Source organism: Phyllobates terribilis, unplaced genomic scaffold, assembly GCF_046119375.1.
Source record: "Phyllobates terribilis strain yellow unplaced genomic scaffold, ASM4611937v1 Scaffold_3__8_contigs__length_932513732, whole genome shotgun sequence".
In the NCBI taxonomy this organism is placed as follows: domain Eukaryota; kingdom Metazoa; phylum Chordata; class Amphibia; order Anura; family Dendrobatidae; genus Phyllobates; species Phyllobates terribilis.
In genome coordinates, this window is record NW_027362763.1 from 77,146,235 (window position 1) to 77,170,408 (window position 24,174).

Consider the following 24,174-nt stretch of genomic DNA (forward strand, 5'->3'; position numbering starts at 1 on the left):
TGCATGCTGGGGGAAGAGGAGCCATGCGGGGATGCCAGCAGCGGTGTTACGCAGATGTTGTGGCTGGTGATTTGATGTCACATAGGTCCTCTGTGACCACACTAAACTTAAAACCTATGACATTTCTGTAAAAACAGTCATGGATATACCATGTTTGTTGACAGATCCAGTCAAAATTGATGAAATCTGTCAAAATTTGATGCCTACGATCTCCCATAGGCTCCTCACAGGTTTCATTGAGAAGATATATGTTGCCTTCTTCTTCATGATGTCTCCAAATTTCTATGGATTCACAGATAAAACCACTAGGCAGTAAAGTAACAGGAGGTTGGATGATCTTGGACAAAACTTTAGATGAATCCAGGGTGTCACAATAAAGGATGACCTATTTGTTTTTTGCTATTAGATTACATTTATTCTATGCACAACCATGAGTAGTGGTGCAAGGCCAATGACGGTGAACAACTCGACTGTTATGGTGACCGTAAGCTGGTGGGCCAGTGCTGAATGGTCCTGCAAGCTGTCTGGGACCCACTTACACTTCCCGACATCCACCATACAAGTATAGTGGAAATCAGGAGGATTTGCATGAAGTAGGCTCATGCTGTGTGCCCACTTCATACCCGCTGGAAGCTAGCTGTTTTCTACAGCGTAAACATCGCGCCAGTAATTATTGCAATGAAACTTAGGTCTTGTTTACAGGGACCATGGCATTCAAGTAGTTGGACCTCTGTCTTTTGGGTCCCCACACTGCGATTGCAGGGCCCCATTAGGTTGTTTTATGGCAGTTGGAGGCCCGATTTGTAAACCCATGCCTCTATATCAGACAATTATATTAGATAGACTGTAGCAGGCACAACTATGACAATTTTACTTCTTGATGATCCTAGAAATGAAACATTCCCTGCTTTCCTGAGTGTAGAAGAAACTGAAAACTGTGCAAATACAAAATTAACAATCCACCCACACCACCTGCCACTGCTAGAAGCGCAACTCTTATTATCAGGATTTCAGTTGATGATTCCCTCGTGTTTCCTTTTTAATTTGAATTACTTCTCCTTCTATTCTTCCCATTAATTGTTATTACTCCATTTACTTAACACTGATGAATAGATGTGTGAAACATTCTATGCAATAAATGTTATATGTCTATAATACATAGGGGCAGTATTATAGTAGTTATATTCTGGTACATAGGGGGTAGTATTATAGTAGTTATATTCTTGTACATAGGAGCAGTATTATAGTAGTTATATTCTTGTACATAGGAACAGTGTTATAGTAGTTATATTCTTGTACATAGGGGACAGTATTATAGTAGTTATATTCTTGTACATAGGGGGCAGTATTATAGTAGCTATATTCTTGTACATATGGGCAGCATTATAGTAGTTATATTCTTGTACACAGGGGCAGTATTATAGTAGTTATATTCTTGTACATAGGAGCAGTATTATAGTAGTTATATTCTTGTACATAGGGGGCAGTATTATAGTAGTTATATTCTTGTATATAAAGGCAGTATTATAGTAGTTATATTCTTGTACATAGAAGCAGTATTATATTAGTTATATTCTTGTACATAGGAGCAGTATTATAGTAGTTATATTCTTGTACATAGGACCTGTATTATAGTAGTTATATTCTTGCACAAAAGAGCAGTATTATAGTAGTTATATTCTTGTACATAGGAGCAGTATTATAGTAGTTATATTCTTGTCCATAGGGGGCAGTGTCAGTAAAATGTTCTTCCATATTTGCCTGACATAGATGTTCACCCTCCTCCCTTACTCCCCTCACCACTTGTCAGCACCGAGTTGTCCCATTTTCCTCAGCACAAAAGCCCCAATTAGCACACGCCTGAGAAATAGCTTATGCAAACAATGCCAGACAAGGAGTGTTATAACTTCGTTAGGAAGCAAGCATCTAGTCTCCGGAAGACGCAAGAGGTAATTAAAACGCTGGCTTTCACTAATTTGAGTGTAACCGTGAGGCTCCTTCCCGAGCCTCAAAGGGAAATTTGCAGACGCGCTGACTCCGATATGAACTATGAAATATTGTGAGTTCCATACGTTCGACAGTAACGGGACCCATATGTTTAGTGACTAAATCAGCCCAGGAATGTATAGGTAGTTTTCCAAGGCTGTAAGCAAAATCAGGGAGCTGTAGCGTAAAAACACCAGAATAGCAGACTGCAGCTATGCGATGTGTGGTCTCTAAATAAAGATATAATCATATGGGAAAAAATGGCGTTGTTTGCAAGTTTCTGTGATCAACGAGCGGTGAGTTATCGCGGAAGTTAGCATTTTTAATAAAAATGTGCAGGCTGGAGACTGGCCCATATGATGTCACCACCAGGGGCATGTGGCCAGATCTCCCCTTAGGTATAAGAGAACTCATGGACAGTACAGACTCACTCATTGCCAGGGGGGAATAAGAATTATAAGCAACGGGTCCTGTTCGATAACCGCATAATCCAACTGGGGAGCCCCTCCTCCAACTATATTGAATTGTTTCCGCGATCTTATAGTGTAAGTTATCTTCTTTCATCCTGTTTATTTTATGTAACTGCGTATGTATTTTAATGTCTCCTTTGTAACATCCTTATGTATATATTTTTCCTAAACACTGCCTCATTTTTGGATTAAACATAAAATGTAATAGTTTTGTTTCTTTTGTTCTGTAATCGTTCCCTTCCCTGAAGCCATATACGCTACTAAAACGCAGGCGTCCGGCCAGGCCTGTATTATATTTCAAACTCGGCCAGTGGTGGAAGAGAATATTAATAATTGGGCTATCGTGAAGCTGACAGTGACCGTACGGAGGGGGTTAAACATGGATTCCAGGCTTTGGAATCTCCGAGGTGTGACGCCATACGCTCACTGGTCGCTTGCCGATATCCACTTAGCGAGTAGTCTGGATCGCGTGCTCACGACTCCGGACGAAATACGGACAGCGTGATGGCACGGTGAGATATTGCGTGATCTCCCCGGTGTCGTCCCTCTGTGTGTGTTGGAATTCATGACAGGCAGTATTATAGTAGTTATATTCTTGTATATAGGGGGCAGTATTATAGTAGTTATATTCTTGTACATAGGGGCAGTATTGTAGTAGCTATATTCTTGTACATAGGGGGCACTATTATAGTAGCTATATTCTTGTACATAGGGGCAGTATTATAGAAGTTATATTCTTGTACATAGGGGGCAGTATTATAGTAGTTATATTCTTGTACATAGGGGGCAGTATTATAGTAGTTATATTCTTGTACATAGGGGGCAGTATTATAATAGCTATATTCTTGTACATAGGGGGCAGTATTATAGAAGTTATATTCTTGTACATAGGGGGCAGTATTATAGTAGTTATATTATTGTACATAGGAGCAGTATTATAGTAGTTATATAGTTATATTCTTGTACATAGGGTGCAGTATTATAGTAGTTATATTCTTGTACCTAGGGGGTGTCAGGGAATACACTTGGTCAGACCTTGCAGCCCTCTGGCACCCCCTTATCATGCTGGTCAAACACGGTATTGACCGAGGATAAGCACGGGCGCAGCTGCTCTAATTTATGTCGACTATTGTGGCACGTGATGTGACAGGACGAATATATACCACCAGTTCCTTCCAGGAACGTATATATACCTCCGTCCAGCCACCCTCAAACCACAATATCACATAAATACTGGTATACTGCCACCAGCGATCGCTTAACAGGTGGATCGGGTACCCGTTAGGTAACGTGAATTAGCGGGTGAGGAACGTGTTTGCTCGACATAGGACAAGAAGAACGAAGCTGGTAAATAATAATGATTTACTCCCGAAAGTGGGCAGTGTTCACAAAAGATATACAAGATATTATAAAAGAGACAATTTACATATATGCATAAAACAGTTATTAAAATAAAAGGGATAAGTAATAGCAAAACCTGCGCCATGAGGTGATGGTCTCAGATTCTGTGGGGGGGACGGCTCCCCGGAAATTAAATGTGATTCTTCCACGCAGCGAGGGGTGCATGCGTCTGACGTCCCAGACAAGAATGAAGTAAAATGGCCGTTCTGGTTTTTAGTAAGGGGCCAAAACATTAGGATACACCCATGTTGTTTACCTCACACGGGGGCTCGGTTTTGTGAACCCACCCAGCTGCATAAGACATAAAGATCCTTCAGATTTCATATCTTGGTATGGGGGGGTCCTACTTCCAAGATGGAAACATCATGTTTGCCGTCACCACTATTCATGAAGATGGATATCAAATATGATATCTCTATGACGCTCAGAAGCTCAGAATCCATTTCCCTGGTTCCTGGTCGTCTCCCAGCCACGAAAACCACACCATCACAATTGGAAAAAGGTGATCATATCAAAAATGTTGTCCCTGTGTTTGTGACAGTCATGTGCATTATTAAAATCGACATTAAAGTTTGTACAGTTAGACAATAGGATTTTGGAGGGAATTTCCAGTTTACACCAGAATGCTTGTTCTCTTGGCTGAGGGTTTATGGGGGTCATAAAAATTCCTGGTTTGGTGGGGAGCAAGAGTGAGTTCTATGTCGGTCTCTTCCAAATGAGCAGGGGGGTGGAGATTTAAGACATCTCTCATTTTTAAAACTTGGACAAAAATACATTTTGCCTGACAGGGGGCAGTATTATAGAAGCTATATTCTTGTACATAGGGGGCAGTATTATAGTAGTTATATTCTTGTACATAGGGGGCAGTATTATAGTAGTTATATTCTTGTACATAGGAGACAGTATTATAGTAGTTATTTTCTTGTACATAGGGGCAGTATTATAGTAGTTATATTCTTGTACATAGGGGGCAGTATTATAGTAGTTATATTCTTGTACATAGGAGACAGTATTATAGTAGTTATTTTCTTGTACATAGGGGCAGTATTATAGTAGTTATATTCTTGTACATAGGGGGCCGTACTATAGTAGTTATATTCTTGTACATAGGGGGCAGTATTATAGTAGTTATATTCTTGTACATAGGGGGCAGTATTATAGTAGTTATATTCTTGTACATAGGAGACAGTATTATAGTAGTTATTTTCTTGTACATAGGGGCAGTATTATAGTAGTCATATTCTTGTATATAGGAGCAGTATTATAGTAGTTGTATTCTTGTATATAGGAGCAGAATTATAGTAGTTGTATTCTTGTGCATAAAGACAATCATATAATACTTATATTTGTACACAGTAATGGCAAACATCAAATTTTATACTCCTGTTACTCCACTTAAATTTATGGCACAGGAATCAGTAATATATATAAGAATACACTCCTTCTAAAATGTTATTTTTTTGGTTTTTATTTTTAGATTCTGCCTCTCACAGGTGATGTGACTCTACGATAAAAACTACAGACCTCTCAATTCCTCATAGGTGGGAAAACTTGCAAAATCGTCAGCGTATCAAATAGTCGGCTTGACATTCATGTTAAGGATTGACTGTTTCATCACATTGTAAGGGTGGACTGAGATCTGGTGACTGCAGTAGTTGGAGTGACCCCATTGTGATGCTCATGAGGTGAAATGTGCTGTGTAGGTGCATTTCCTACTGGAATTAGCCATAAGAAGATGCTTATACTATATCCGTAAAGGAATACAGAAGCTCGTTTGTTAGTGCCAGAAAGAAGATTCACTATCCTTTAGACCAGCTGACTTTTTTTATGAGTCTGTTTCCACCATAATCTTGGTTTCCTTTTCTTTAATAGCAGGTTTTGAACTTGTTGCTGCCTTTTGCTTCTGTAGAAAATCCACTTCAAGCTTCGACAGACCACGATTGTACCACACGGCTGCTCGATTGCAACAATACCACCAGTGAATCCTATACTTCTGTTTATTTATGGCTTGGCAAAGGCCCTTCATGGCTGAAACATTGCATGTTATCTGCTCTGTGTACGCTGTAACTAATAAAGCAATTTTTCAGAGGAGAACATCTGGTGCCTTAGATTTTGGACCAGTGAATCCAAGATCATTATCTCATGTCCCGAAGATCTCCTAGATTCAGATATTTTCTGTGGGCTACAAAAAATGTTTACGTTGTTGAATGCGAGAGACTATTTTACTTAGCTTGTTCTCCACACAATTATGTCCCGCTTCAAGTCTAAGCACCACTAAAATTGTGGATCTGCTCTATCGATTTAGGTTTTGTCAGCAACGGTGAAACCTCTTTGGCCTGCCAAGCTGCTCGTCTCTTTACGATTGTGTGACCTATCCAGGTGACAAACACATTTTTTTTAACTCATTGCCCTTTGAGTTTCTTCACAGAGCTCCAGGTCTCTGAGAAGGTCCATTGAACCGGGCATATCTGCTTAGCTTCTCCACACACAGGAGACATGGCCCATTGGAAAGATGATCTCACTCCGACACCACAAAGGTGACCATAATGAAGAACCAAATGCTTTTTGAACACTTGATATGCACAAGAGAATGGTCTCTTAAGTCTCTGGTTCCAGTCTCATAAATGTCCCCATTGACAGCCCTTTCCATAAGCCATAGAAACATTCTACGAAACATCAGGACACATACCCAACTGATGCTCCCTTCAAGTTTCTCCACAATCAAGTAGGCAGGAGCAACGTAGGACTTGGGACCTATCTTCTAGTGATCGGTGGAGTCTTCAAGAATCCCTCAATTCTCGGAAAACCCATAAACAAAATGGGATTCTCAAACCTTACCTTTTGGATTGACAAGATCTTATCACCCATGGAACTGGCCAGGACTGATGTATTTGTAAAAATTAATAAATTGTTTATTGAAGATCCTTGTTAATTTATAAGCTAACTTGTCTAGCCCTAATCATTCTGTGATCAGTGGTCCTCTGAACACTTTTCTTACCCAATTATGTAGAACGGGCTATAGAAAAACTTGACTTTGCCTCTTTGTAGCTTTAAAGGGGTTGTGTAGAATTAGAAAATCAAGGTTGCTTTCTTCCGGTAACAGCACCACGCTTGTCTATAGATTGAATGTGGTATTGCAGATAAAGCCAGCCATGTTTTCTAATCCTGTACAACCCCTTTAAAACAATTTTATTAACAAGAAGGTGCACAGGAGTATCTAAAAAAGTGGTTGCTCAACTGCTCGAGCCTGGGAATATCTAGTCATATGCTCCAAACCTGATCTGGAACAAACAACCTTTCTTGGCTGCCAAAAAGATGTTCCTTGCTACACGCAAGTGAATTATTTATCTGGTGTACCATGTGCTGTGCCATACAGGATGCTGTGATACCTAAATGTCGTTTTTGATGCCAAGTACCAATATTTTTTTGCTAATATATTTAGTTCTAGAGAGAAATCAAAGTACATTTTGGGGTCATTTAAAATATTAAGGACCCGGATTCATCATTTGCAGTTTTTATTTTAAGTCACTCTTCTTTATTGTCTTGTGGATTCGTCAAAATAGACAAAACTAATTCCTGTTCCTCAGTCAGCATAAGGGTAATATATTGCCATAGGCAAAAAAAAGCCCTAAACTAAAGACCCAAATAAAATGTAACTTTTATTCTATCATTTAATATTCTGGATAAGTGAATTAATATTAAAAACACATAGGTATCCTATGACGGGATTAGATTTTGTTGTCCTATAGGGATCTTATCATTATATTAAACCCCAGGTATAGCAGTATAAGTGATCATGAATTGCCTATATTATTAAACTGTGTGGCCGTGGACCATTACAGAGTTTTCAAATAACTGTCTATATATATATATATATTCCTTTAATAGAGCATCTCCTATGCAATTAAAAAGAACCATTAACCTCCTCAATGTGTTTCGCCATACTGGCGTCATCAGGGGATTGAGGCTACAATGAGCCAGCTCCAAACAGATTGTCCTTGTAAAACTTTGGTTATGACATCACTATCGAATCAAGCAGTGGTAATCCTTCTCTGAAGGCAACCAATAAACTTCCTACATCAAAAAATCAGCTTTCAAAATGACACAAATTGTTCAAGAATTTTGTGCAAAATCAAAGATGTTCTTTATTTTTGTTTTTAACCTTTTTAACTCAAAAAGTCGCATGTTCCGCTAAAAGTGTTGCATAATTTTTTTTTATTTTTTTTTAAAGGCATTGTCCAGGTTTGAGGTCCAAGTCTGTAGTGACTCTATGTGACTACAGACTTGTGAATCCTCATGGCGCGCAGTGTGCATGCTATCAGGATTCTCCGGTGCTGGGTTTGGGCGATCGCGTGACCTCTAGAATGTGATTTGCATACATGCGGTCATGTGCAGACTAGACATGCCCTGCCTCGCTCAAGACAAGTGAATTGAGCGAAGCTGGATACATCTAGTCAGAATCTGGCCGGGAGTAAGCAAATCGCAAATACTTAAGGTCATGCGCCCGCCAGCTCATGGCACTGGCACTGTAGAATCCTGACAGCATGCACAGTGCACACTATAGGGATTCACAAGTCTGCAGTCACAAAGAGTGACTGCAGACTTGAGCCCCAAGCCTGAACAATCCATTTAAGATGTACATAAAATCACTCCAGGAGGGAACAGGAGTACGTTTCTGTAAAAATATTAAGACTTTTTAAAAAAAATCCCAATTGATTAACCAGCCGAAAACTTCTGGAAAGTCCAAACCACACCCAAAATAATGAACATGAGAAAAAAAAACGGCCAAATGTTGAGAAAACGTGCGCTGGATGCTGGGCTGTGACGTGCGGTAAAACCCCTCCCACAGCCCATCAATCAAGGGGACGCGCGTCACTGGGTCACACCTGGCTGCATCCGGAACTTGACGTGACATCAGCGGATGCCAGAGCCAGTTGCAGCCGGGGGTCACATGATGCCTGGTGAGCGGTCAGCAATAGCGCCACTCACAGGCAAAAATGGCAACTCAAGGTACTTACAAAAAATCTTATTTCCACCTTTTTAATAGACGGGGCATTCTCTATAGTAGTGGACAACCTCTTTAGCATGTTATGTCCTATGCTGCTACTGTAAAATGCTGATTTTCTGCGAATACGCCCCGGTAACACATTTGTTTTGAACTTAGCCTAAAAGATATTTGCAGCATTAAAAACTATAATCTACACTTAACATTTTGCAAATTTTATTTAATTTTAGATATATTTTATTTGTTTTTAAACATTTTTGGTAAAAAAAAGAAATAACCAGTTTGCATTGTCGAATATAAAAATAAATGCAATTAAAAATAGGTTATTTTTTTTTTCCCACAGAGCTCTCCATGCTATGTGTCTGCTTCTCTTAACTGTTTCACTCCTGAATAAATCAAAAACACCTCGGGGCAGAATCCGGCAGAAATTAGACAAAAGCTTCCAACATCAGCAAAGTCCTGAATGCATGAGGAGAGGAGTCGCTGGCAGTGAGGGTAATATCAATCGTTACTGGACAGTATAGTTGTAAATGGGTTTTGGAGGCGGTATTATATTGGGGGGGGGACACGCATTACTTGCTATAATATTGAATGATACATTTAACAATTCATCACAAACCAGGGAGAGAAAGTGTGAATGAGCCCCTGCCCTGTCCTTTGTGATGCCTGTTATTGAAAATACATTATCTCCGTGACATCTCTCCGATAATACATATTCCCAAATTATACGTCTCTGTGTGTATCCCCCGGGTCACTCCGCGGATGTAAATATATATATATACATTGTATCGCTTGTGTCATATATTCATTTTTTTTTTTTCCTATGGTGGATTTCATTGTGTGCAGTCACTATGTGGCACGGAGATTAATTGTACAGAGGAAAGTATGTTCCATTTCCAATAAAATAAAATCACTCAACCATATAGCACCTTTTACTTCTCTTTGACGTTGTTGATGGCGGTGGATGTTTTTATCCCTAGAGCTTTTGATTTTTTATAGTATTTTTTTTCTATATACTGTGTATATATATATATATATATATATATATATATATATTTTTTTTTTTATTTTAGAAATTTTGTAAGCAGAATTATCTTTAATCGTTTGGGAAAATACAGTCAGTATTGTGGCTGCATGAAAATAATGCATTTACTATGTGTGGACTGGGGCAGACACTTTTTGCGTTTTATGTGTGTTTCTCATATGTTAGAAATCTGATATTCATTATTTTACTACTATTATTAGTATTATTGTTAGTAGTATAGATTACTTGTATCAGTGATAGATCATTTTCATATTTTATTATTTATTAATTTATGCAGTGAATTCACCTTTTTTTTGTTTATTGTTAAATATATCAGTTGTGTATAATGATAATAATAATAATAATAATATTATTATTGCTCATCAATATTTTCATGACTAGTGTTTTTTTTGCAATAGTCTATGATTTTATTCAATTATCTCTTAATGAATTTGTTTTTTAAGCAACATTGCAAATTGCTTTATTATTTTCTAAATTATTTTCTTACATGACTGTCATTTTTATATATCACTTTGCTATCTATCTATCTATCTATCTATCTATCTATCTATCTATCTATCTATCTATCTATCTATCTAGGTGTGAAAAAGTGTTTGCCCCTTCCTGATTTCTTATTCTTTTGCATGTTTGTCACTTAAATGTTTCCGATCACAAAACAAATGTAAATATTAGAGAAAGATAACACAAGTAAACACAAAATGCAGTTTTTAAATGAAGGTCTTTATTATTAAGGGAAAAAGAAATCCAAACCTACAGGGTCCTGTGTGAAAAAGTGATTGCCCCCTAAACCTAATAACTGGTTGGGGCGCCCTTAGCAGCAACAACTGCAATCAAGCGTTTGCGATAACTGTCAGTGAGTCTTTTACAATGCTCTGGTGGAATTGTAATTGAGTCACATTGGAGGGTTTCCGAGCATGAACCAACTTTTTAAGGTCATGCCACAGCCTCTCAATCAGATTAAGGTCAGGACTTTGACTAGACCACTCCAAAGTCTTAATTTTGTTTTTCTTAAGCCACTCAGAGGTGGACTTGCTGGTGTGTTTTGGATCAGTGTCCTGCTGCATAACCCAAGTGCGCTTCAGCTTGAGGTCACAAACAGATGGTCGGACATTCTCCTTCAAGATTTTTTGGTAGACAACAGAATTCATGGTCCCATTTACAACAGCAAGTCTTCCAGGTCCTGAAGCAGCAAAACAGCCGCAGACCATCACACCACCACCACCACTATATTTTACTGATGGTATGATGTTCCTTTTTTGAAATGCTGTATTACTTCTACACAAGATGTAATGGGACATACACCTTCCAAAAAATTAAACTTTTGTTTCATCAGTCAACAGAGTATTCTCCCAAAAGTCTTGGCATTCATCAAGATGTTTTCTGGCAAAACTGAGACGAGCCTTTATGTTCTTTTTGCTCAGCAGTGGTTTTTGTCTTGGAACTCTTCATGCATGCCATTTTTGCCCAGTCTCTTTTTTTTATGGTGGAGTCATGAACACTGATCTTAATTGAGACAAGTGAGGCCTCCAGTTCTTTGGATGTTGTTGTGGGGCCTTTTGTGACCTCTTGGATGAGTCTTCTCTGCATTCTTGGGGTAATTTTGGTTGGCTGGCCACTCCTGGGAAGGTTCACCACAGTTTCATATTTTCGCCATTTGTGTATAATGGCTCTCACTGTGGGTCGCTGGAGTCCCGAAGCTTTAGAAATGGCTTTATAAACTTTTCCAGACTGATAGAGCTCAAATACTTTGTTTCTCATTTGTTCCTAAATTTCTATACTTCCCTCTTCTGCAGGAATATCCAGAAGACTCTTAAAGGAATTATCCAATACTTTGTTATTGATAGCGGAGGTCAGCTATATGGGATCAGTGAGGCTCCAGTACCTGTCATCCCCACGATCAGCTGTTATCAGCTCCAGCAGTGGTCAGAGGTAAGCATTGTACTGTAGCACAGCTCCATACACCATTTAGTGGTCGCTGCAGAGAACTGCAGGTCAGCTACTATTCAGTTCACTAGATCTGTTCTGCAGTACCCAAGAACGGCCACTACATGGTCTATGGAGTTGATAACAACCAATCATCGGGGTGACAAGTGTGGGATCTCCACGGATCCGATATTGATGACCTCTCCTGAGGGTAGGACATACCTGTGTATGTAAATACCGCTATATAATGTAAAAATAATATACAATACAGTACCAAGTATCAGTACCACACACTGCATATGAAAAACTGCTATATAGTGCTCAAATAGTATACAGTACCGCTGTGGAGGCACTCTGGCTGTCAGTGGCATATTTATAGAGGTAGCCGAGGAAGCAGGTGCATAAAAGTTTGGGGCTTAAGGTGGCGCTGTGCTGAGTGTTCCTCTTATGCCCGCGGCTGTCACTGCAGCACATTACCTGTCACTACCCTGACTGAGCATAAGACACGTAATGGAGCATTGTGCATGTTACCCTGGTGGTGGCCTCTGTCTCTGAACTTCAGGTGGTGGCCGCTGTCTCTGATCCTCTGGTGGTGGCCGCTGTCTCTGAACCTCTGGTTGTGGCCGCTGTCTTTGATCCTCTGGTGGTGGCCGCTGTCTCTGATCCTCTGGTGGTGGCCGTTGTCTCTGATCCTATGGTGGTGGCTGAGGTCTCTGATCCTCTGGTGGTGGCCGAGGTCTCTGATCCTCTGGTGTTGGCTGCTGTCTCTGATCCCTGGTGGTGGCCGCTGTCTCTGATCCTTTGGTGGTGGCCGCTGTCTCTGATCCTCTGGTGGTGGCCGTTGTCTCTGTTACCCTGGTGGTGGCCGCTGTCTCTGATCCTCTGGTGGTGGTCGCTGTCTCTGATCCTCTGGTGATGGCCGTTGTCTCTGTTACCCTGGTGGTGGCCGCTGCCTCTGATCCTCTGAAGGTGGCCACTGTCTCTGATCCTCTGGTGGTGGCCGTGTGACGCACAGCTGCACTTGGTATCACAGATCCTAGAAGAGAGCATTGATGGATTCCTCCACAAGAGGCCCCCATGAACATTCACACATCTCCACCTTCCACCTCAGACAAGCAGAGGGAGCCCGTTAGGGATATAAATAGGGAAGGTGGAGCCAGGCAATTCAGTTCCTCTGGAGAGTTCAGCAAGTACAGACCTGAATACAGAGTTGAGCTCAGCCTAGTCAAGTCTGTTGAGAGAGTTCCTGCAGTGGAGCACAGTCCAGACTCAGTTGTAGCTCAGAATAGTGAGCTTTAGGTGTGCCGGCGCCATAAGATCGGTGAAGCGCGGCAAGCTGCCGTTAATGTGTATAGCCTAGTGAGGGCCCGAGTAGGCCGAAGGCGAGTGGAGAAGTTAGTACATAGGGGGCAGAGGAGCTTAACTAGCTCACCCCGAAGAATTACCGGACACCGGGTCCGAGCTTACCGGGATCTCTATTACCCAGTAAGGCATAACCGGAATTCCTGGAGAACTACAGGTCCCAGGATCGCTAAAGTGATGATACGTAACAGAGCCGGGAGACACATAGGCCCCGCAAGCTGAGGAGCGTGTACTCCAAGAAAAGGCCCTACCACAAGGTCAGCCAGCGCAGGACAGAGACAAAGTTAGGCCTAGCTCCAGGCAGGTCAGAAACTTACTGCGCAGAGGCAAGAAACAGGAGGCCCTACATCCGCTCATTGGGGAGGATCCTGATATGCACCCTTCACCCTACAGTGCTCCGGGATGTGAATGAATTTCCACCAGTAAAAGGTACTGAAGTGACTATCGTGTCCGTCCCTGTTCTTGCTCTGACCAGGCTAGGTCTCGCCTGCCCAGCATCCCCCCTCCTACGCTGCTCTGAGGCCTAGCTCCACCTGTGGGGAGCGATACCATCTAAGCTGCCTTATCACCACCCTCAGTGGACTGCCGCAGTGCTGGTGAATCTCACCAGAAACCACAGGTGGCGTCACGAACTTTAATAAAACTAATAAACAAACCAATCCCTTTTTAAAAGCTGACCCCAGAGTACGGACCCGGGAGCCGACCACCGCGACATCCCCAAGGTCAGGCGAAAGGCCCGGGTACCGAGTCGTCCCCATCACTCTGGGCGAGTCAGCCGCTGTCTCTGATCTTCTGGTGGTGGCTGCTGTCTCTGATCCTCTGGTGGTGGCCGCTGTCTCTGATCCTCTGGTAGTGGCCGCTGTCTCTGATCCCGGGTGGTGGCCGCTGTCTCTGTACCTCTGGTTGTGGCCACTGTCTCTGATCCTCTGGTCGTGGCCGTTGTCTCTGATCCTCTGGTGGTGGCCGAGGTCTCTGATCCTCTGGTGTTGGCCGCTGTCTCTGATACCCTGGTGGTTGCCGCTGTCTCTGTTACCCTGGTGGTGGCCGCTGTTTCTGTTACCCTGGTGGAGGCCGCTGTCTCTAATCCTCTGATGGAGGCCGCTGTATCTGATCCTCTTGTGGTGGCCTCTGTCTCTGATCCTCTGGTGGTGGCCGCTGTCTCTGATCCTCTGGTGGTGGCCGCTATCTCTGTCACTCTGGTGGTGGCCGCTGTCTCTGATCTGCAGGTGGTGGCCGCTGTCTCTGTTACCCTGGTGGTGGCCGCTGTCTCTGTTACCCTGGTGATGGCCGCTGTCTCTGTTACCCTGGTGGTGGCTGATGTCCCTGGTGCTCTGGTAGTGGCCGCTGTCTCTGTTACCCTGGTGGTGGCCACTGTCTCTGTTACCCTGGTGGTGGCCGCTGTCTCTGATCCTCTGGTGGTGGCCGCTGTCTTTGATCCTCTGGTGGAGGCCGCTGTCTCTGATCCTCTGGTGGAGGCCGCTGGCTCTGATCCTCTGGTGGTGGCTACTGTCTCTGTCACTCTGGTGGTGGCTGCTGTCTCTGTCACTCTGGTGGTGGCCGCTGTCTCTGTCACTGTAGTGGTGACCGCTGTCTCTGATGCTCTGGTGGTGGCCACTGTCTCTGATCCTCTGGTGGTAGCCGCTGTCTCTGATCCTCTGGTGGTGGCCGCTGTCTCTGATCCTCTGGTGGTGGCCGCTGTCTCTGATCCTCTGGTGGTGGCCGCTGTCTCTGATCCTCTGGTGGTGACCGCTGTCTCTATCACTCTGGTGGTGGCCGCTGTCTCTGATCCTCTGGTGGTGGCCGCTGTCTCTGATCCTCTGGTGGTGGCCGCTGTCTCTGAACCTCTGGTTGTGGCCGCTGTCTCTGATCCTCTGGTGGTGGCCGCTGTCTCTGATCCTCTGGTGCTGACCGCTGTCTCTGATCCTCTGGTGGTGGCCGCTGTCTCTGATCCTCTGGTGGTGGCAGCTGTATCTGATCATCTGGTGGTGGCTGCTGTCTCTGAGCCTCTGGTGGTGGCTGCTGTCTCTGATCCTCTGGTGGTGGCCACTGTCTCTGATCCTCTGGTGGTGGCCACTGTCTCTGTTACCCTGGTGGTGGCCGCTGTCTCTGTTACCATGGTGGTGGCCGCTGTCTCTGATGCTCTGGTGGTGACCGCTGTCTCTGTGACCCTGGTGGTGGCCTCTGTCTCTGATCCTCTGGTGGTGGCCGCTGTCTCTGATCCTCTGGTGGAGGCCGCTGTCTCTGTCACTCTGGTGGTGGCCGCTGTCTCTCTTACCCTGGTGGAGGCCGCTGTCTGTGATCATCTGGTGTTGGCCACTGTCTCTGTTACCCTGGTGGTGGCCGCCGTCTCTGTTACCCTGGTGGTGGCCGCTGTTTCTGTTACCCTGGGGGAGGCCGCTGTCTCTGTCACTCTGGTGGTGGCCGCTGTCTCTGTTACCATGGTGGTGGCCGCTGTCTCTGTTACCCTGGTGGTGGCCGCCGTCTCTGTTACCCTGGTGGTGGCCGCCGTTTCTGTTACCCTGGGGGAGGCCGCTGTCTCTGATACTCTGGTGGAGGCTGCAGTGTCTGATCCTCTGGTGGAGGCCGCAGTGTCTGATCCTCTGGTGGTGGCCTCTGTCTCTGATCCTCTGGTGGTGGCCGCTGTCTCTGATCCTCTGGTGGAGGCCGCTGTCTCTGTTACCCTGGTGGTGGCCGCTGTCTCTGTTACCCTGGTGATGGCCGCTGTCTCTGTTACCCTGGTGGTGGCCGCTGTCTCTGTTACCCTGGTGGTGGCCGCTGTCTCTGTTACCCTGGTGGTGGCCGCTGTCTCTGTTACCCTGGTGGTGGCCGCTGTCTCTGTTACCCTGGTGGAGGCCGCTGTCTCTGTTACCCTGGTGGAGGCCGCTGTCTCTGTTACCCTGGTGGTGGCCGCTGTCTCTGTTTCCCTGGTGGTGGCCGCTGTCTCTGTTACCCTGGTGGAGGCCGCTGTTTCTGTTACCCTGGTGGTGGCCGCTGTCTCTGTTACCCTGGTGGAGGCCGCTGTCTCTGTTACCCTGGTGGAGGCCGCTGTCTCTGTTACCCTGGTGGTGGCCGCTGTCTCTGTTACCCTGGTGGTGGCCGCTGTCTCTGTTACCCTGGTGGAGGCCGTTGTCTCTGATCCTCTGGTAGTGGCCGCTGTTTCTGTTACCCTGGTGGTGGCCGCTGTCTCTGTTACCCTGGTGGTGGCCGCTGTCTGTGTTACCCTGGTGGTGGCCGCTGTCTCTGATCCTCTGGTGGGGGCCGCTGTCTCTCTTACCCTGGTGGTGGCCGCTGTCTCTCTTACCCTGGTGGTGGCCGCTGTCTCTGTTACCCTGGTGGTGGCCGCTGTCTCTGTTACCCTGGTGGTGGCCGCTGTCTCTGTTACCCTGTTGGAGGCCGTTGTCTCTGATCCTCTGGTGGTGGCCGCTGTTTCTGTTACCCTGGTGGTGGCCGCTGTCTCTGTTACCCTGGTGGTGGCCGCTGTCTCTGTTACCCTGGTGGTGGCCGCTGTCTCTGTTACCCTGGTGGTGGCCGCTGTCTCTGTTACCCTGGTGGTGGCCGCTGTCTCTGTTACCCTGGTGGTGGCCGCTGTCTCTGATCCTCTGGTGGTGACCGCTGTCTCTATCACTCTGGTGGTGGCCGCTGTCTCTGATCCTCTGGTGGTGGCCGCTGTCTCTGATCCTCTGGTGGTGGCCGCTGTCTCTGATCCTCTGGTGGTGGCAGCTGTCTCTGATCCTCTGGTGGTGGCAGCTGTCTCTGATCCTCTGGTGGTGGCTGCTGTCTCTGATCCTCTGGTGGTGGCCACTGTCTCTGATCCTCTGGTGGTGGCCACTGTCTCTGATCCTCTGGTGGTGGCCACTGTCTCTGTTACCCTGGTGGTGGCCGCTGTCTCTGTTACCCTGGTGGTGGCCGCTGTCTCTGATGCTCTGGTGGTGGCCGCTGTCTCTGTGACCATGGTGGTGGCCGCTGTCTCTGTTACCCTGGTGGTGACCGCTGTCTCTGTGACCATGGTGGTGGCCTCTGTCTCTGATCCTCTGGTGGTGGCCGCTGTCTCTGATCCTCTGGTGGAGGCCGCTGTCTCTGTCACTCTGGTGGTGGCCGCTGTCTCTCTTACCCTGGTGGAGGCCGCTGTCTCTGATCATCTGGTGTTGGCACTGTCTCTGTTACCCTGGTGGTGGCCGCCGTCTCTGTTACCCTGGTGGTGGCCGCTGTTTCTGTTACCCTGGGGGAGGCCGCTGTCTCTGTCACTCTGGTGGTGGCCGCTGTCTCTGTTACCCTGGTGGTGGCCGCCGTCTCTGTTACCCTGGTGGTGGCCGCCGTTACTGTTACCCTGGGGGAGGCCGCTGTCTCTGTCACTCTGGTGGTGGCCGCTGTCTCTGTGACCATGGTGGTGGCCGTTGTCTCTGATCCTCTGGTGGTGGCCGCTGTTTCTGTTACCCTGGTGGTGGCCGCTGTCTCTGTTACCCTGGTGGTGGCCGCTGTCTCTGTTACCCTGGTGGTGGCCGCTGTCTCTGTTACCCTGGTGGTGGCCGCTGTCTCTGTTACCCTGGTAGAGTCCGCTGTCTCTGATCCTCTAGTGGGGGCCGCTGCCTCTGTTACCCTGGTGGTGGCCGCTGTCTCTCTTACCCTGGTGGTGGCCGCTGTCTCTGTTACCCTGGTGGTGACCGCTGTCTCTGTTACCCTGGTGGTGACCGCTGTCTCTGTTACCCTGGTGGAGGCCGTTGTCTCTGATCCTCTGTTGGAGGCCGCTGTCTCTGTTACCCTGGTGGTGGCCGCTGTCTCTGTTACCCTGGTGGTGGCCGCTGTCTCTGTTACCCTGGTGGTGGCCGCTGTCTCTGTTACCCTGGTGGTGGCCGCTGTCTCTGTTAACCTGGTGGTGGCCGCTGTCTCTGTTACCCTGGTGGTGGCCGCTGTCTCTGATCCTCTGGTGGTGACCGCTGTCTCTATCACTCTGGTGGTGGCCGCTGTCTCTGATCCTCTGGTGGTGGCCGCTGTCTCTAATCCTCTGGTGGTGGCCGCTGTCTCTGAACCTCTGGTTGTGGCCGCTGTCTCTGATCCTCTGGTGGTGGCCGCTGTCTCTGATCCTCTGGTGGTGGCCGCTGTCTCTGATCCTCTGGTGGTGGCAGCTGTCTCTGATCCTCTGGTGGTGGCAGCTGTCTCTGATCCTCTGGTGGTGGCTGCTGTCTCTGATCCTCTGGTGGTGGCCACTGTCTCTGATCCTCTGGTGGTGGCCGCTGTCTCTGATGCTCTGGTGGTGGCCGCTGCCTCTGATGCTCTGGTGGTGGCCGCTGCCTCTGTGACCATGGTGGTGGCCGCTGTCTCTGTTACCCTGGTGGTGACCGCTGTCTCTGTGACCATGGTGGTGGCCTCTGTCTCTGATCCTCTGGTGGTGGCCGCTGTCTCTGATCCTCTGGTGGAGGCCGCTGTCTCTGTCACTCTGGTGGTGGCCGCTGTCTCTCTTACCCTGGTGGAGGCCGCTGTCTCTGATCATCTGGTGTTGGCCACTGTCTCTGTTACCCTGGTGGTGGCCGCCGTCTCTGTTACCCTGGTGGTGGCCGCTGTTTCTCTTACCCTGGGGGAGGCCGCTGTCTCTGTCACTCTGGTGGTGGCCGCTGTCTCTGTGACCATGGTGGTGGCCGCTGTCTCTGTTACCCTGGTGGTGGCCGCCGTCTGTGTTACCCTGGTGGTGGCCGCTGTTTCTGTTACCCTGGGGGAGGCCGCTGTCTCTGATCCTCTGGTGGAGGCCGCAGTGTCTGATCCTCTGGTGGTGGCCTCTGTCTCTGATCCTCTGGTGGTGGCCGCTGTCTCTGATCCTCTGGTGGAGACCGCTGTCTCTGATCCTCTGGTGGAGGCCGCTGTCTCTCTTACCCTGGTGGTGGCCGCTGTCTCTCTTACCCTGGTGGTGGCCGCTGTCTGTTACCCTGGTGGTGGCCGCTGTCTCTGTTACCCTGGTGGGGGCCGCTGTCTCTGTTACCCTGGTGGTGGCCGCTGTCTCTGTTACCCTGGTGGTGGCCGCTGTCTCTGTTACCCTGGTGGTGGCCTCTGTCTCTGTTATCCTGGTGGAGGCCGCTGTCTCTGTTACCCTGGTGGTGACCGCTGTCTCTGTTACCCTGGTGGAGGCCGCTGTCTCTGTTTCCCTGGTGGTGGCCGCTGTCTCTGTTACCCTGGTGGAGGCCGTTGTCTCTGATCCTCTGGTGGTGGCCGCTGTTTCTGATCCTCTGGTGGTGGCCGCTGTTTCTGTTACCCTGGTGGTGGCCGCTGTCTCTGTTACCCTGGTGGTGGCCGCTGTCTCTGTTACCCTGGTGGTGGCCGCTGTCTCTGTTACCCTGGTGGAGGCCGCTGTCTCTGATACCCTGGTGGAGGCCGCTGTCTCTGTTACCCTGGTGGTGGCCGCTGTCTCTGTTACCCTGGTGGAGGCCGCTGTCTCTGTTACCCTGGTGGTGGCCGCTGTCTCTGTTACCCTGGTGGTGGCCGCTGTCTCTGTTACCCTGGTGGAGGCCGCTGTCTCTGATCCTCTGGTGGTGGCCGCTGTCTCTGTTACCCTGGTGGTGGCCGCTGTCTCTCTTACCCTGGTGGTGGCCGCTGTCTCTCTTACCCTGATGGTGGCCGCTGTCTCTCTTACCCTGGTGGTGGCCGCTGTCTCTGTTACCCTGGTGGTGGCCGCTGTCTCTGTTACCCTGGTGGTGGCCGCTGTTTCTGTTACCCTGGTGGTGGCCGCTGTCTCTGTTACCCTGGTGGTGGCCGCTGTCTCTCTTACCCTGGTGGAGGCCGCTGTCTCTGTTACCCTGGTGGTGGCCGCTGTCTCTCTTACCCTGGTGGAGGCCGTTGTCTCTGATCCTCTGGTGGTGGCCGCTGTTTCTGTTACCCTGGTGGTGGCCGCTGTCTCTGTTACCCTGGTGGTGGCCGCTGTCTCTGTTACCCTGGTGGTGGCCGCTGTCTCTGTTACCCTGGTGGTGGCCGCTGTCTCTGTTACCCTGGTGGTGGCCGCTGTCTCTGATCCTCTGGTGGTGGCCGCTGTTTCTGTTACCCTGGTGGTGGCCGCTGTCTCTGTTACCCTGGTGGTGGCCGCTGTCTCTGTTACCCTGGTGGTGGCCGCTGTTTCTGTTACCCTGGTGGTGGCCACTGTTTCTGTTACCCTGGTGGTGGCCGCTGTCTCTGTTACCCTGGTGGTGGCCGCTGTCTCTGTTACCCTGGTGGTGGCCGCTGTTTCTGTTACCCTGGTGGTGGCCACTGTTTCTGTTACCCTGGTGGTGGCCGCTGTCTCTATTACCCTGGTGGTGGCCGCTGTCTCTGTTACCCTGGTGGTGGCCGCTGTTTCTGTTACCCTGGTGGTGGCCGCTGTTTCTGTTACCCTGGTGGTGGCCACTGTTTCTGTTACCCTGGTGGTGGCCGCTGTCTCTGTTACCCTGGTGGCGGCCGCTGTCTCTGTTACCCTGGTGGTGGCCGCTGTTTCTGTTACCCTGGTGGTGGCCGCTGTCTGTTACCCTGGTGGTGGCCGCTGTCTCTGTTACCCTGGTGGTGGCCACTGTTTCTGTTACCCTGGTGGTGGCCGCTGTCTCTGTTACCCTGGTGGAGGCCGCTGTCTCTCTTACCCTGGTGGTGGCCGCTGTCTCTCTTACCCTGGTGGAGGCCGCTGTCTCTGTTACCCTGGTGGTGGCCGCTGTCTCTATTACCCTGGTGGTGGCCGCTGTCTCTGTTACCCTGGTGGTGGCCGCTGTTTCTGTTACCCTGGTGGAGGCCGCTGTCTCTGTTACCCTGGTGGTGGCCGCTGTCTCTCTTACCCTGGTGGAGGCCGCTGTCTCTGTTACCCTGGTGGTGGCCGCTGTCTCTCTTACCCTGGTGGTGGCCGCTGTCTCTGGGTACTCTGGTGTGAACTCTCATGTTGGTAGCTCACGGACAGATTGGAAACTATAATAAATCCTTCTGATTCTAGTGATCGGTGTCGGCCGCCGTCACCTGTGAAATTCAGCTTCAAAAAAAGATAAAACTAATTTACACTCGGTAAAAAGATTTTTTACGGACTGTCCTGGAATTTCTGGACGGTTGGTGACCCTGATATACACTGTTATGGGGTCACTGGGGTTATCATTATTATGGGGGCGCTGTAGTTGTCAGTTTTGTGAGGAAACTGGCTGTCACTAATAAGCAACACTGTGGTTGTTGTTATTATGAGGGCACTGTGGCAGTCTCTTTTATTGTGGCACTGTTTTGCGGGTCATCACTGTTATGAGGGTATTGTGGCTCATACTGTTATGGGGGCACTTTAGCTATAACTGTTATGGGGGCACTGTGGCTGTCACTGATATGGGGGCACTGTGGCTGACATTCTTATTGGGCACTGTGGCTGTCACTGTTATACTGGTACTGCGGCTGTCTCTATTATGGCAGAACTGTGGCTGTCACTGTTATGGGGCATTGTGGCAGTCACTATTATGGGGACACTGTGGATTTGACTGTTATGGGGGCACTGTGGCTGTGACTCTTATTGGGGCACTGTGGCTGTCACTAATATGGGGGTAATATAACTGTCACTATTATGCGGGCATTGTGTCTGTCACTATTATGGGAACACAGTGGTTGTCACTTATTGGGATACTGTGACTTTCGCTGTCATGAGGGCACTGTGGCTGGCTGTCACTATTATGGGGGCACTGTGACTGTAGCTGTAATGAGGGCATTGTGGCTGTCACTGTTATGGGGGCACTGTGGCTGTCACTGTTATGGGGGCACTGTGGCTGTCACTGATATAGGGGCACTGTGGCTGTCACTATTATGGTGACACTGTGGCTGTCACTATTATGGTGACACTGTGGCTGTCACTATTATGGGGGCACTGTGGCTGTCACTATTATGGGGGCACTGTGGCTGTCACTGATATAGGGGCACTGTGGCTGTCACTATTATGGTGACACTGTGGCTGTCACTATTATGGGGGCACTGTGGCTGTCACTATTATGGGGGCACTGTGGCTGTCACTATTATGGGGGCACTGTGGCTGTCACTGATATAGGGGCACTGTGGCTGTCACTGATATAGGGGCACTGTGGCTGTCACTCTTATGGGGGCACTGTGGCAGTCACTCTTATGGGGGCACTGTGGCAGTCACTGTTATGGGGGCACTGTGGCAGTCACTGTTATAGGGGCACTGTGGCTGTCACTGATATAGGGGCACTGTGGCAGTCACTGTTATAGGGGCACTGTGGCAGTCACTGATATAGGGGCACTGTGGCTGTCACTATTATGGGGACACTGTGGCTGTCACTGTTATAGGGGCACTGTGGCAGTCACTGTTATGGGGGCACTGTGGCAGTCACTGTTATAGGGGCACTGTGGCAGTCACTGATATAGGGGCACTGTGGCTGTCACTCTTATGGGGGCACTGTGGCAGTCACTCTTATGGGGGCACTGTGGCAGTCACTGTTATAGGGGCACTGTGGCAGTCACTGTTATAGGGGCACTGTGGCAGTCACTGTTATGGGGGCACTGTGGCAGTCACTGTTATAGGGGCACTGTGGCAGTCACTGTTATAGGGGCACTGTGGCAGTCACTGTTATGGGGGCACTGTGGCAGTCACTGTTATAGGGGCACTGTGGCAGTCACTGATATAGGGGCACTGTGGCTGTCACTATTATGGGGACACTGTGGCTGTCACTGTTATGGGGGCACTGTGGCTGTGACTCTTATTGGGGCACTGTGGCTGTCACTAATATGGGGGTAATATAACTGTCACTATTATGCGGGCATTGCGGCTGTCACTATTATGGGGGCACTGTGGCTGTCACTGATATAGGGGCACTGTGGCTGTCACTGATATAGGGGCACTGTGGCTGTCACTCTTATGGGGGCACTGTGGCAGTCACTGTTATGGGGGCACTGTGGCAGTCACTGTTATGGGGGCACTGTGGCTGTCACTATTATGGGGGCACTATGGCTGTCACTGTTATGGGGGCACTTTAGCTATAACTGTTATGAGGCACTGTGGCTGTCACTGTTATGGGGGCACTGTGGCTGTCACTATTATGGGGACACTGACTGTCACTGTTATGGGTGCACTGTGGCTGTCACTGCTACGGGGGGCACTGTGGCTATCATTGTTATCCATATCTTATCTTATAATTCTGTAATAGATAATTTGCCCCTCAAAACTGTGACACATGGAGCCCCCCACAGTCACTATGGACCCTGACATCTAAACGGTTACTTTCCTGGATTTGATCTCTGGTCCCAGTGATGCAGGTAAGGGTTAAGCCGGTCCATGGGTGAAGCAGGTTTGGCCCCCATGGGTGCGCGGTCTCCGCTCCTGCCCGCAGTGATATCTGGTCCGTCCTCACCTTCCGCATTTGCATTACTCCTGTGTAAATTATTTACTTTTAGGGCAAATAATGAGATTTCTCCAGCAGAGAAAGCGAATTTCTGATCTGCAGCATGGGAGCGCTATCAATCACCCCGGACCGATATTATTCATAGCAGGGCGAGCTACCGGGCGATGCAAGAGAGAAAAGCCTCAGAATAGGATCAGTGCGCGGAGCCTCAGAAGCTTCCTTCTTCCAGACGAGATACAGAAAGAACAAACCTTTGATATGAAGCTGGTGGAGGAGATGGGTGCGATCATCCAGCAGCAGGGTCCAGCCTCGCTCTACCGTGACATTGTCGCCATCTAGTGGTAGATGACCAGAAGGCCATGTGGAATTCCGAGACCACAAACCGCAGAAGTGAGCGGAGAAGTTGGAAACCTAGAACGAGACAACAAGAACATGTCTAATATTTATGTCATCCTGTATTTTGTTAAAAAAAAAAAATGTTCTAAAATAAGTAGTTTGAAAACTTTATAAAATTCCTTGTGTTTTAATTGTTGACTATTTTCTGAAATCCCTGCTTGCAGTCTACGAAAAATAAAGGCTCCTGTAGGCACAAAAGGTCTACGGAACTCAACCTGAACTTAGCACTGCTCAAGCTGAGGGATTGCTACAATGTATCAGACTGGA

At 48.1% G+C, this 24,174-nt stretch overlaps 1 protein-coding gene across 3 annotated transcripts in view; it reads right to left on the reverse strand.

Annotated features, from left to right (window-relative positions):
- PKHD1 (PKHD1 ciliary IPT domain containing fibrocystin/polyductin) overlaps positions 1-24,174 on the reverse strand; it is a 1,008,258-nt gene that overhangs the window by 637,901 nt on the left and 346,183 nt on the right. For all 3 annotated transcript variants that reach the window (XM_073674041.1, XM_073674039.1, XM_073674040.1), the window contains one exon: positions 23,763-23,922. In XM_073674041.1, the coding sequence (XP_073530142.1) occupies positions 23,763-23,922 (160 nt within the window). The remainder of the gene's footprint in view (positions 1-23,762; positions 23,923-24,174) is intronic.